Here is a 14,592-nt window from a genome sequence, read left to right as displayed (position 1 = left end):
TCAAGCAAGTTAGCTACATTAGTTTATATCTCTAGTTAGGTAAAAACATAGTCATATAAAAGTAACATGATGGATAATAAGTAGAGGGCAATACTAAGGCAATAAATGATAAATAAAAAAATCATTCTAGGTTTGTAGCTAAGAAAATCTTTAAGATATGAAACTAAATGTTGATTCAAAATTGTTTATAGAATTTTAACAAGAAAAAATAAAGAATACCATAATCCATATGTATTCTTTTGAGTGTGTAATAGGTATAATATTATTACATATAACATATATAGAAAAACACAAAAATTCCAGAGGTTCTTTTCAAATAGAATAGATTTCTATCTTTTATTACTTTTTTTTTTATAAACTGGGGTTTACTTCTTAAACAGAAAAAAAATCCCAAAAAGCAAAGTCTGGCTACCTATGTACATAAAGCAACATCTAGACCTATGTAGCAATCTTAGTATAATGCATTATATTTCAAAGAATTGCAATTTAATAGTTTTTCTATAACCAAAATGATTTAATATTGGACAACTATATTGAAAAATAACTTTTAATAAGACAATTTATCTTTTTTTAAAAAAATGATATCAAATTTGTTTTAATTTGCAGAAGGAGCACTATGTTTATTTCCATGGCTCTGACAGGAGGCTGCCCCACTTGACCTTTCAGAGTTTTAGATTTGCTATAATTACATTTTATACACTGAACTACAATTTTGCGAGATAATTTTCAAATGACACATAAAACAATCCACAGTCATAATTTCTATTTGTTTCAGACTTGTTTTATTATGAGCATAAGTGAACTGTGTATCTCATAAAACTTTGTGTATCTTTGTGTATTTTGTTGTGTATCTCATAAAACTTACCAAGCGGAAGGTCTGGGCCTTTAAAACATTGAGATCAATAAAGTTTTCCTCATTGTCTGTCTCCTCTTCCTAGAACAATAAAAGTGCTAAAAGTTAGTAATCATTAAAGTTTATTTAAACATACATTTCCGAATTTCATATACACATTAAGCTCAAATAAAGACTAATTCAGAAAAGGGTATTTAAAATTCTAGTATTATACATAAAGTAGGCTATAATATTTATTAATAGCAGTTCATCTGATTTCTTTTAGGTTTTGATAGTGTTATTTAAAATAGAATAGTTTTTGTTTTTAAAAAATAAATGAAGGGGCTGGAGTGATAGCACAGCGGGTAGGGTGTTTGCCTTGCATAGAGCCGACCAGGGTTTGATTCCCAGCATCCAATATGGTCCCCTGAGCACCGCCAGGAGTAATTCCTGAGTGCATGAGCCAGGAGTAACCCCTGTGCATCGCTGGGTGTCACCCAAAAAGCAAAAAAAAAAAAAAAATGTCTGTGGGAACAAAAATGAATGGTAGTTGAGATGATTATGCTAAATGGAGTAAGACATTAAAATGCAATTATTAGATGATTTCACACATATACAGAATAAAAGCAAACAAACTTGTCAAAAACAACAAAACTCTTAAACTAGGTGAGAGTTGTTATGTTGGTTACTAGACAGTAAGGCAGTAAGGTGGTTGGATACAGGGGTGGGGAGGGGAGCCTCCCGAGGGAAGTAAGGAAAGAACGGTACAGTATATGGAGTGGGATGACACTGCAAATTTGATAGTGGGTGAGTCTTTTTGCTTGCTTGTTTTTGGGCCACATCTGGTAGTTCTCAGGGCTTACTCCTGGTGCTGTAGTCAAGGATCACTCCTGACAGAGCTCAGGGGACCGACTGTATGGGATGCTGGGAATGAACCCAAGCAGGCTGTGTGCAAGGCAAGCACCTTACCTGCTGTATTATCACTCCACCCCAAGTGTGACTGAGTTTGTCTGGGGAGTACAATACTGGCTTGGGGCTTCACCTCGTTGTATCTGGGGTTTCCTCCTGATTCTATGGTTAGGGGTCACTCCTGGCAATACTTGGCAGAATCATATGAAGTGTTGGGAATAAAAACAGGGCTTGTGCATCCAACAAAAGGCCTTTTCGCTATAATGGCTATTCTGCCTATCCCGCCTTTGGTCCTGCTATGAGTCTTGGTTGCATGAATTTTTATAAAGCTAGACCTGTATTATTGCATAGCATTATAAAAAATGATAAGTCAAAAGTTAATAGAAATATTTTATATCACTGAAGAAAGAAATAGAGAGAAGGGCACCACTGCTATGAAGAAAAGAATAAACACAAGGAAAAAACAAAACAGTCCCAAGTGGAGTATCAACTAGAGAACTGATGGGATAACTTGCATTATTATAAAAATAAGTTGGACAAACGTGATATTGACAGGATAGACTGTTTTCACCTATTTAAGGACTAATAATAATGCTAATTACTGGAACAATAGCACAGAGGGTAGAGCTTTTGCCTTGGATGCAGCAGACCTTGGTTCAATTTCTCCGTCCCTCTTGGAGAGCCCGGCAAGCTACCGAGAGTATCCCACTCACATGGCAGAGTCTGGCAAGCTACCTGTGGTGTATTCGATATGCCAAAAACAGTAACAACAAGTCTCACAATGGAGAAGTTACTGGTGCCCACTCGAGCAAATCGATGAACAATGGAACAACAGTGCTACAGTGCTATGTGTTCAAATTTAATAGCTGGCTTATGGTTCCTGGAGCTATTTATATAATTAAGATTCAATTTCACATTTTATGTTAACTTCCTAGGGCAGTTCAGATGGACTCAGTACTGACTCTCAGCCAATTGTTATCAGAAGCAAATCCTGAAAGGCAATCCTTCTGCCAATAAATAGTAAATACTGTATGAGCAGGTTCTATGACTTCCCCTTATTTTCAATGATCTCTCTGATGACAAGAGACAGAATGGGTGAAACAGATTTAACAAGAGTATCCATAATAAAATCAACTGAGCTTAGCCCTCAAGTCTTACAAAGGAGAAAAAGGAGGGCGGTAGGGAGGCAGGGAGGAGAGAGGGAGGAGGAGAGGAGAGCTGGAGGGAGGGAGTGAGGGAGAGAGGGAGTGGGGGAGGGAGGCAGGAAGTAGAGCCTAACAAGTGGGTGTTGTTGGGTGAATGTTCCTATTGTAGAGATGTAATAAATGATGCGTGGGTGGCTGGAGAGATAGTAGAGTAGGTCGGATGCTTTCCTTGCATGCAGTAGACCAGGGTTTGATCTCTGGCACCCAGTGTGTTTCCCTGAACACCACTATTGATCCCTGAGCCAGAAACAAAGGAACAACAAAAATTCTAGGTAAGAAACACTAAGGTAATATATGAGAACTATATTAATCTTTAGAAAACTAAGTCTCTCACATAAATAGGGTATAAGAAAGCATAACATAGAGATAATAAATGCCCAAAGACAATGGAAACAAAGCACATGAGTATTCAGTAGGAAACATACCACTTGAAGAGGCTGGAGGTAGGTCAGGAAGGGAGCAATGACTATGGTTAAGTATTCTGTGTGAAACCCTGTCGGCAACACTACTGTAAGCCACAAAGCAAACACATATTTTTTAAAAAGTGCCCCTCATAGAGGCAGGCTGGTAGGTGGGAGGCAAATGGGGGTGGGAGGAAAACTGGTGGAGAGAAGTGGGCACTGGTAAAGGGATTGGCATTGAAACGATGTATGCCATAAATCAAGTTATGAATAACTTTGAAATTACATGGTGATTAATAAAAAAAGTAAGAAAACTGAATCTTCAGAGAACTTTTAGCAAGATATGATGTGCTATAAATCAGATTTCAGACAATCAAGGGGTTCTTAGGAGAACGGGCACTGAAATACACATGTAGAAAATATTGTTTATTTCTCAAATTTTAAGCACAGACATAGATACACAACTTTGAAATGATACTCAGATTATTTTGTATTTGCATACATGACTGCTTACTTTAAAAGGACATAGTAAACGACTGAAATCCCAATGATTCAATGCACATGGGAGAAGAGTCAAGCTTATAATGCTTTTACAATAACCTAATCAGTACTATTTACATAGGCAATCAATATACACTTGCTGAATGACACTAGATTGAACACTAGTAAGATAAAATTCTTTACTAATAGATATTGAAAGCGGAATTAAAGTTAAAAGCTATTGAGTACATTTAAAGGAATTTGAATAAAAAAACTTATAGAAAGTATAGTTTTAAAATAAAGGGATTTCAGCAAGATGGGAAATTAAAAATTCTTGACTCTCTTCCTCCTTCTATCCCTCCCCTTAACTAAATGGTCAACAAAATGAAATAGAAGCTGAAAAAGAACTGTATGACTGGATCGGTGCCTGTCCAAGGAGAGGCAGCTGGGCAAACTGGATTGGACATAAGATCTCTGGTGTGATTTGCTGAAAGGAGTTAGAGTATGACTCAGCACAGCCAGAAATAAAAAAGAAAAGACTGTTCTCGGGAGAGTGACCAGAGAGTGGGGAAGTTCCATGAAGAAGTACTGGAGGGGTATATCTATTGATATCAGTTACTACAGATGCCAGACAACAGGCAAACAGCCAAGAAGCTAGAACAAAGGGAAGTCAGAGAGAACCCCAACAACTGGTGGTGCTTGTGAACATAAAATAATTATTTTGCCTGGTGGTGCCATCTTTGTCCAGGATGGGGACTAACAATTTGGTCTACTCCCTGGGTGCAGTAAGATGAGTTTTAGCCCAAAGTGGTCCCAACTATAGAATCAGTTGGGAATTGACTAATTCTATTTGTGGCCTTCTCACACTTCAAGAAGCTCCTCTCTACATCTGATCTTGGATTAAGAAGTACAGTAGTAGCCAGACCTAGAGTTGTCTATCATAGGGACAGTGTCCCTCTATGGTGTGCCCTGTCCTGTAGCCCAGGGGTTCCCAAATTTATTGAATCTACTTCCTCCTTTTCAGAAAAAGTCACTAAGTGCCCCCACTCTCTAAAATCTACCTTCTTTAATTAAACAGACAAACAAAAAATGCTTCTAAACAGTGCCCAAACTACCATTGTCCTCTGGATTATTCCAACAGGCACCCTTCCCCCATTGTTTGGTATCAGGACTCAGAAAACACTGCTCTTACTGGAGCCTAAAGCATCAAAACAGGAAGACTGAAGTCCAAGATGGTAACTCCTACATCACTCCTCTTCCTACAATCACCCTAAGAAGCTGCTGAGCCTTCAAATCAAGAATAGACTGTAGTGAAAGAAGCATCAATAATCCAAAGCAGCTACAGATAGCAGAATTGTCCTAGAGGACAGGAAAGCTTCAAGCTTCTCTATAGCCTCGCAGGTTGGACACTAACAGTCCCTTGGGTGGCTTGAATGTGTGGTTCCCTCAGCAATCTACTCTGCAATTCGCTGCTTTAGTTTCTTCCCTCTGGGCAGTGCAGACCTCTAATCATCCACATAGATCCAGTACTGTCAATATATAAAGCCACTGATACTGAAGTATCTGGATTACCTCCCACAGTCCACCAATCTGATATAAGCCAAGAACAGACAGCATTCAACTCACACACAGTCTTTAATATACAAAAAAAAAGAGGATACAGACAAATCTGCTTAATAAGCAACTAAAACACGTGTGTGTATGTGTGTGTGTGTATGCGCACGTGCGCATGCTCACACTCGAACAAGATCTTACTACAATAGGGTACTGATACAATTGCATGCAGCAGACCTGGGTTTGATTTCTTGCATCACTTTTAGTATCTAAGAATAGAACTAGGAGTCAGCTCTAAGCACTACTGTGTGTGCACCCCTCACCTCTCCTCACACCCTACAAACAAAATACTAAAAAAAAAAAACCCTGCAAATAAACAATAGCTGAGTTAAAGACTAAATTAGAGGAGCTTAATGATAAACCAAAAGAAGTAGTTAAAGTCGGTGAATTGGAAAGCATTGCATAGGTCCCAATAAAAGAAAGAAGATATTCTAGTTGAAAACATTATAGCTGAGAATTTGGTTAATTTGGGAAGAAAATTAAATATCCAAATACATGAAGCTTTAAGAGTCCTAACACCAAAAAATAACCCCAAAATATATGACGTATTAAAAACTAAAAGTCACAAACTTCCTCGGAAACTCGCGAGCTCATTTGCCAACGTGGTCAGGCGCGAGGGTCAGGCAATCACAAACTAATGTCCGAGCTCACAAAGCTGTGCAGAGAAGTGATAAAGGAAGACCTCAAAGAGAGAAGAGCAGCAGTGTTGGCTGATACAGCAGAAGCCGGGAAAAGTTTTCGCCAACACCTGCCTGTCCTTCGCCAACTATAAGACCAAGATGACTGCCCTCTGATGTCCTAATGGATCTCGCCGATCTGCCTGTTGTCCATCATCTACAAGTTATTCACTCGAGTTATCCTGAATAGGATTGGAAGAACACGAGACGAAGGACAACTATGCGAGCAAGCCGGGTTCCGAAAAGGATTCAGCACAATAAACCATATCCACATGTTGACCAAGCTCATTGAGGTTTCACAAGAGTTCAAGATACCACTCTTTCCAACATTCAGATTTAAAGAAGGCCTTTGATTCTGCTGAGACTAAAGCAGTCATCGAAGCCCTAGCCAAACAGGGTGTTCAAACTCAATACATCAGGATCCTCAGTGAGCTGTACTATGGATTCACCACCAGGATCTTACCATTCTACAAGGAAGTGATTACTGACGTAAAGAAAGGGTTTCGGCAGGGCGACACTGTTTCAGCGAAACTCTTCAGTGCCACCCTTGAGAACATCATGCGACGACTGGTATGGGAAGGAACGGGAGTGAAGATAGACAGTCGGAACTACACCACCTCCGCTTTGCTGATGACATCATTCTCATAACACCAAATATCAGCCAAGTGGCACAAATGTTGGCCGACTTTGATGGTGAGTGTGGAAAGGTCGGACTACAGCTGAAGCTCATGAAGACAATGTTCATGAGAAATGAACTAGTTCCTGATGTTCCATTTGCCCTCAATGGATGAACATTTCTGAATGCAGCAGTTATGTGTAACTAGGTTGAGAACTCAACATGACAAATGACCTGGCACCTGAGCTGAGCAGGAGGAAGAGAGCAGCGTGGAATGCCTTCAAGATCGTCCAAGAAGTGGTTAAGAGGATGAAGAACCTCCAGCTCCAGGCACAAGAACCCTACCATTCTTCCTGCACTAACATACACTTCAGTCCTGGACTCGACGAAAACAGGACAACGCTATTCGCATATCCCAAACAGGAATCGAAAGACCTATGCTTGGAGTATCACATTTCACTCAAGTGAGAGAAGGAACCCAAAGTTCTGACCTCCAGCAATGATCAAGAATCAGTGATGCTGTCTTGTTTGCCAATGCATCGAAAATCAGAATGGCTGGACACGTAATGCGATTTAGACTAGAGCTGTTACCGACTGGATTCCACAGGACTTCAAAAGACTGTGTGGCCGCCCACCTACAAGATGGTGAGACCTCTTCGTCAAAACCCTGAACAAACGGTTTGAGGGTCTTTGTGTTCCTGGAGCAAGCAGATGCCACTGGGCTACACCAGCATGAGACAGGGACAAACGGAGACGGAGACGTTACTGGCCTCCACTCGAGCAAATCAAAGATCAACAGAATGACAAGTGATACAAGTGATTAAAAACTAAAGAGTAACAGAATACTACAACTACCCAGTAAAACATATATTACAGTAAGGGTATTCTCATCGGGTAATATGGATTTTTTTTCCACAGAAATTATACAAAACTGAAGATAATAACTTGAGATGTTCAAAGTTCTGAATAAAAAAGGTTTTCAACCAAGAATAGAGTATTCTGCCAGATTATTATATTGAGTAGGAGAGTGGATAGAGTTTTATAAACAAAATTAAATTTATCCTTGCAAGAAATATTCTCTTCAAATGATAGTAATTTTACCTTAAAGCCATAGCAGCACCAAAGCATATTAGGCAACTATTATTAGAAATAGAGATATTGATAATAACAAAACAAATAGGATTTTATCAACCCATTTACAACTGATTAGGTCATTAAACAAAATAAGGAAAAGTAGTATTTTTTAAGTGAAGTAGACCACAGAACAAATGGGTAGAATAGACTTTTTACAGAACTTTTCACCATAAGAGTCGAATATTTTTCAGTGCACATGGAACTTCATCAAGACTTTCAAATTTGGGGGCCAGAGTGATAGTACAGCGGGTAAGGCATTTGCCTTGTATATGGCTGATCCTGGCTCAATCTCTGTCATCCCATATGGTTGGTCCTCGGAGCACTAGCAGGAGTGACTCCTGAATGCAGAGCAAGGAGTAACCCCTGAACATCGCCAGGTATGACCCAAAAAGCCAACAACAACAACAACAACAAAAAAGACTCACTTTTTTCTTTATGATGCTATGAAAGTATCAATAAGCTTAGCTTAAAAAGACAAATACAAAGTAATTTTTCTGCTACAATGCTAAAAATAGAATTCAATTTCATTTTTTGCATGTGGTTTGTCAATTTTTCCAGTACCATTTGAAGAGGATTTTATTCTTTTACTTCATGCACCCAGCCCTGTCACAGATTAAAATGTCCATAATTCTGAGGGTTTATCTCTGGACTCTCTATTCTATTCCAGTTTTCTGAGTGTCTATCTTCATTCAAGCACCATATCATTTTGATTACAACAGCTTTACAATATATAAGTCAGAAAATACAATACCCCCACTTTTTTTTCTCAAAGTGGCTTTGGCTGTTTGGGAAGTTTCATGATTCAAAACTAAATCTAACAGAACGTGTTCTAAGTCACTGAAGAATGTCATTGGAATTTTGATGACAACCACATTCAGTCTGTACAATGTTTTTGTTACTGCTGCACAGGCTCCTGACCTCAAACAGCTTAAAACTGAAAGTAAGAAACAAGAGACATCATGGCTAAATTCATTTAAGATGAGAAAGAGGAGTGCAAGAACGTTTCTGAGACAGAGGAAGGGTCTACTTTAATCAGAATCCCCAAGGTTAAGTAAAGCCTTCTTTCACATCTTTTTAATTCTGGGGATGGGTGACAGGCTAATGCTTTTCATTAGGCTCAAGTATGCAAGACAGGGATGTGAGGAAGAGTAGGATGTTTCAGAAAATTATCTTTTGTATGTCCCGGGTTCATCCTCATGGCATGCCTTACCAATAAATTTTCCTTTAGGGTCATTCTTTCTAATCCCACTATACTCCTATCTTACTATCTCCCTGTTCTCTTTTGTCACTATATTAATCTGGCTAGGATAGTCATTTTGACAACGTTAATTCATCAACTCCAGGAACAAGAAATATTTTTCCCTGGTGTCCTCTTCATTTCTTTCAATAGTGACCTATCACTTCCAATGTATGAGGTCTTTTACATCTTTTATTTGATTCCTAGGCATTTGATGTCTTAAATATTTTTAACTCAGAAATCTTGATTTATTTCTTTTCTAGTTCTTTATTTCAACATAGAGAATTTGCATATTTATTTTTTTTAGCCTGCTACTTCGCTGCATTGGTATACTATTTACATGTTTCATTTTAGGGGGTGCTCCTAAGCACCCCAAGAACACCATGAATCCCACACACCAAGGATGCCAAGCTCTTTGGGTCCCATAATGTCAGCAGTTATGTGGGCCAGTCTGTTAGTGCTGGGGACACACAGGGTTGCACTGTGTGATGCTGGGAAACCATGTAGTGCCAGGAGTGGAATCAAGTGGGGCACAGAAGGCATGCATCTTAAATTCTTCCAGTCCCACTAAGATTTTTACTGTAGTGTTAGGGCTGGAGCGATAGCACAGCAGGTAGGGCGTTTGCCTTGTACTCGGCCAACCCAGGTTCAATTCCCCGGCCCCTCTCGGAGAGCCCAGAAAGTTACCGAGTGTATCTAGCCCACACGGCAGAGCCTGGCAAGCTACCCATAGCGTATTCGATATGCCAGTAACAAGTCTCACAACGGAGACGTTACTGGTGCGCGCTTGAGCAAGTTGATGAGCAACGGGAATACAGTGACAGTGACAGTGACTTAGGGTCTTCAATGTACATGATCATGTCATCTGCATATAGTGATAATTTAACTTATTTTTCTATTTTGATTGTTTCTTTTTCTTCTTTAAATGTAGTAGTGATAACTCCCCCACCCTTTTTAGCAGTGATAACTTTTAAGGTTTTACTGGATAAAACTGGAGAAAGTAGGTATCCTTTGCTTTATGCCTGATCTCATAGGGAAGGCACAGGTTTTTTGCCTCTTAGTATGATGTTGATTGTGGGTTTGTTGTAAATGACTATTATAACTTGAATAGAAGGAGCATTCTTTAGGGGCCAGAGCAATAGTACAGTGTGTAGGGCATTTGTCTTGCATACAGCTGACTCGGGTTCTATCCCCAGTATCCCATATGGTCCCTTAAGCTCGCCAGGATTAATTTCTGAGCCAGAAGCAGGAACAAACTCTAAGCATTGCTGGGTGTGACCCAAAAACAAACAAACAAACAAACAAACAAAAAAACCAACATCCTGCCCCCCTGCATCATTCTTCTATCCCTATTTTGTTGAGTGATTTTTTAGATTATGAATGGATGTTGAATTTTGTCAAAAGCTTTCTCTGAATCAATTAATATGATTATATGATTTCTATCTTTCCATTTTTTGGCATGGTGTAATTATTTTGTAAATGCTAAACCATATTTGTATCCATGTAATGAACTGATAATACTGTCTGATCCTTTTGATTTATTGTTGTCTGTTTGCTAAGGTTTCACTGAGGAATTCTGAATTTATATTCATCAGGGATATTGGTTTGTAATTGTTTTTAGTAATATTTCTATCCACTTTTGGTGTTAGGGAGAGAATGGCATGTATGTGTGTGCGTGTGTGTGTGTGGGTGTGTGAGTATGGGTGTGTGTGGGGGTGGTGTATGTATTTGGTTTGGGGGGCACATACAGCAGTGCTCATGACTTACTACTGCCTCTGTGTTCAGGGATTACAGAATTTGGGGCTTGGGGAAGAAAATGGTATATATTAAATAGGAAATAGACACTATTGGCAGGGAGGTATGAAAAAGAATGTAGAACTATTTCACTGTTGGTAGAAATGTTGTCTGGTTCAGCTTCTACGGAAAAAAGTATGAAGAGTTCCCAAAAACAGAACCTTCATATGATCCAGCAATTCTAAGGGTTGCCATCTACTCCCAAAATGCAAAAACATTAATTTGAAAAGATACATGCACACCCATGTTCACTGAAGTGCTTAGTAGCCAGGATATGGAACCAACCTAAATTCAACAGACAGATATTTGAATAAAAAGTCTGTGGCATATATACACAATGAAATACTATGTAGCTATAAGACAATATAAAAATCATGCAGTTTTATCACTGATACTTTAATGGAACTGTAATGTATCATGTTAGAGAAGATAAATACTGGATGATCTCATTCATCTATGGTATACAGAGCAATAACAGAAGGGAATCAAAGCTATCAAATATGGCAAACCCTTAGCCCTAGATTATAGGACTGAAAATATCAAGTAATTCAGAGATTGTGAAGTGGGGAATGATGTGATAGATTGAATGTAACATAAGGACACTAGTGGAGAATATTGGGCAGTTTGGTGGTGAAGTGAGGGAACACATATGTCAAAATAAAAATCTTTAGGGGCCGGAGTGATAGTACTGGGTAGGGGTTAGGGTGTTTGCCTTGCATGCGGCCGACCCAGGTTCATATTCCCGGCATCCCATATTGTCCCCTAAGCACTGCCAGGAGTAACTCCTGAGTGCAGAGCCAGGAGTAAACCCTGAGCATCCCTGGGTGTAAGCAAAAAATAAAAAATAAAAAAATAAGAAACTTCAGCTACAATGAGTTTTATGATAAATGCCACTCAAAGTTAACTGTAATATAACTGTCTGGAGTGACAGCATAGCGGTTGGGCTTTCGCCTTTCACATGGCCGACCCGTGTTTGATTCCTCCACCCCTCTCGGAGAGCCCAGCAAGCTACCGAGAGTATCAAGCAGAGCCTGGCAAGCTACCTGTGTGTATTGGATATGCCAAAAACAGTAACAATAAGTCTCTCAATGAGAGACGTTACTGGTGCCCGCTCAAACAAATCAATGAGCAATGGGATGACAGTGACAGTGACTACTGCAATCATGTGACCCTAACTAACAATTTTTAAACAGGTTTTTCCAAGGTGGGTTCTGGGTGAGAGGGTGGTAGGAGAACTTGAAACACTGATGAAGGAATGTTGACAATGGTGGTGGGTGTGGTGTTGTTGTTGGAACACTGTATGCCTCAAACTCTATTATTAACAGTATTATAAATTATGGCAGCTAAATAATAACTGAGGAGAGGAGGGCAGAAAAATCAGAAAACCTCAAACATGTGGAGACTAAACAATATGCTTCTCAGGAAGCACTTGAAATAACAAAGAAATGAAATATCTTAAGAATATCGAGACAGAGAGTCTCTTGCCCACACATCTGGCTGTCTTCTCCAGGGGCCCCTCGGAGGGGATGGGCTCCAGCTTCCCTCCCCATCCAAGCAGAGCTCCCGGCGGCCGAAGACCACCGGAACCTAGCTATAGCCATGCTCGAGGCCCCTCTCCACACGTTTGGACAGGCCTCACACATGAAGGTACTGGCAGAGGAACCCAGGTGTGTGTGATTACCATCAATGGCCAACATCCAGAGACTTAAAAGCAAGCTTGTAGCCTACTCTCCCTCTGGGAGAAACTGGCAAGCTTCTGAGAGCTTCCTGCCCACATGGGACAGCCTTGCAAGCTTTCCATGGTGTATTCATATTCATTCCCCTGACCCTGAAAGAGTCTCCAGTGTGAAATCCTTGGGAGGGCCGAGACAAGACAGACTTCTAAGATCTCAGGGAAAGGACGAATTGAGAGGTTACTGAGCCGGCTTGAGAAATCGATGATTAATGGGATTTTGTGATCATGATCGTGATCGAGACAATGAAAACAAGTTATCAGAACTTACAGGCTATAACAAAAGTTCTACTAAGGAAAACTGGTAAGACAATCAGGTCTCAGAGGAAACAAGAAGAATCACAATATAAAATTATGGCTAAAAGTATCTAGATAAAGACAACAAAGCCAATAGGAGAAAATAATAAAATAAATGAATGGAAATTTCAAAAACAGAAAAGATTAAAGAAATATTGGATCAGAGAATGTTTTTTTAAAAAGATTCATAAAATCAATAAGCTTTATACTTGTAGTAAAAGACAGAAAACATGAATAGAATCAGAAATGAAAGAGGAGAAATTACATATCATAGAAATAAGATTAAAGAAGGCTTCTTTGAATAACTATGTGCCAAAAAATTTGATAATCTGAAAGAAACAAATATAGCTTTAGAATAAATACAACCTAAAAAATATAAGCCAAATATAAGCCAAAAACTGAAACAAGAAACAGAAAAGTTGAGTCAACCAATTACTTTGTATAAAAATTCAAACAGCAATCAAAGACTTCCCCCCACAACAAAAAGTCAGATGGCATTTGCAGTGGAATTTACAAAATCTGTAATGAAGGAACTCAAGCCTATTCTTTTCACTCATTTCAAAATAATCAAAGAAAAAATATACCCACATACATTTTATGAAGCTAACATTACCTTGGTACAAAACTGGACAAGGGCATTAAATAACACACACACACACACACACACACACACACACACACACACACACACCCCACCACCACCACCACCACCACCACCACCACCACGAACAACAACAACAACAACAACAACAACAATGACAAAAAAAAAACCCTAAGAAAATCTCTGATGAACAGATGCAAAAAATTTCAGCACAATACAGCAAATCAAAATCAACACTGTACCGAAAGAATAATACATCAAGACAAAGTGGGATATATTCCAGGCATAAATAAATGTGGTTCAACATATGCTAATCAATGTAGCACACTATTATCAATAAAAGAAAAAATAAAACTTATCCAGGGCTGTGAAGCAAGCATTTGACAAGACTCAGCACCAATTTACAAAAACAATAAAATGGTGCAGAAGGAACATATTTCACAATAATAAAGTCACAGCTACTACTGCACTCAAAGAAGAAAAACAAAGCTTTTTCTGTAATATCAGGAACAAGATCAGGCTATTCATGATCACTAATTCTATTTACATTAGTATGAAACATCTTTAACATAATAATTATGTAACAAGATATCAAAGAAATCCAAATCAGAAAAAAATGTTAAACTATTATTTGAGCTATCTATTTATCTATCGATCTATCTCCCTAAAGACAAAGGAAAAGTAATTAAAAACAATGAACATGGTAAAGTGCCTACTTTCAAAATCAACATGCAAAAAATGCTTCACTCCTACATGTGAACTTCTACATGAAAAGAAAGCATTTTTTTTTATAATTGCATCCAAAAGAACTAACAGGAACAATTTTAACAAAGGAATTGAATGACCTGTACAATGAAAAACTACAAAATGTGGTCTAAAGAAAGAGAACAAGATATCAGGAGATGGAAAAGACAGTTCCTTTACAAGGGTTGTTATGATGGAGTGAAAACGTCTACTTTATATATTTAGTAGAACTCAAATAAAATGTTCAGTAGCATTTTAAGGAATTTTATTTGAGACACTATGATTTACAATATTATCTTAAAAAGTACTTCAAGCATAC

At 38.7% G+C, this 14,592-nt stretch overlaps 1 protein-coding gene across 1 annotated transcript in view; it reads right to left on the bottom strand.

Annotated features, from left to right (window-relative positions):
* IFT57 (intraflagellar transport 57) overlaps positions 1-14,592 on the bottom strand; it is an 85,134-nt gene that overhangs the window by 47,332 nt on the left and 23,210 nt on the right. The window contains exon 5 of the mRNA XM_004606812.2: positions 866-934. Within this exon, the coding sequence (XP_004606869.2) occupies positions 866-934 (69 nt within the window). The remainder of the gene's footprint in view (positions 1-865; positions 935-14,592) is intronic.

Source organism: Sorex araneus, chromosome 2, assembly GCF_027595985.1.
Source record: "Sorex araneus isolate mSorAra2 chromosome 2, mSorAra2.pri, whole genome shotgun sequence".
NCBI lineage: Eukaryota > Metazoa > Chordata > Mammalia > Eulipotyphla > Soricidae > Sorex > Sorex araneus.
Note: the sequence above shows the minus strand (reverse complement) of the source record. Positions and strands in the feature narration are given on the sequence as shown.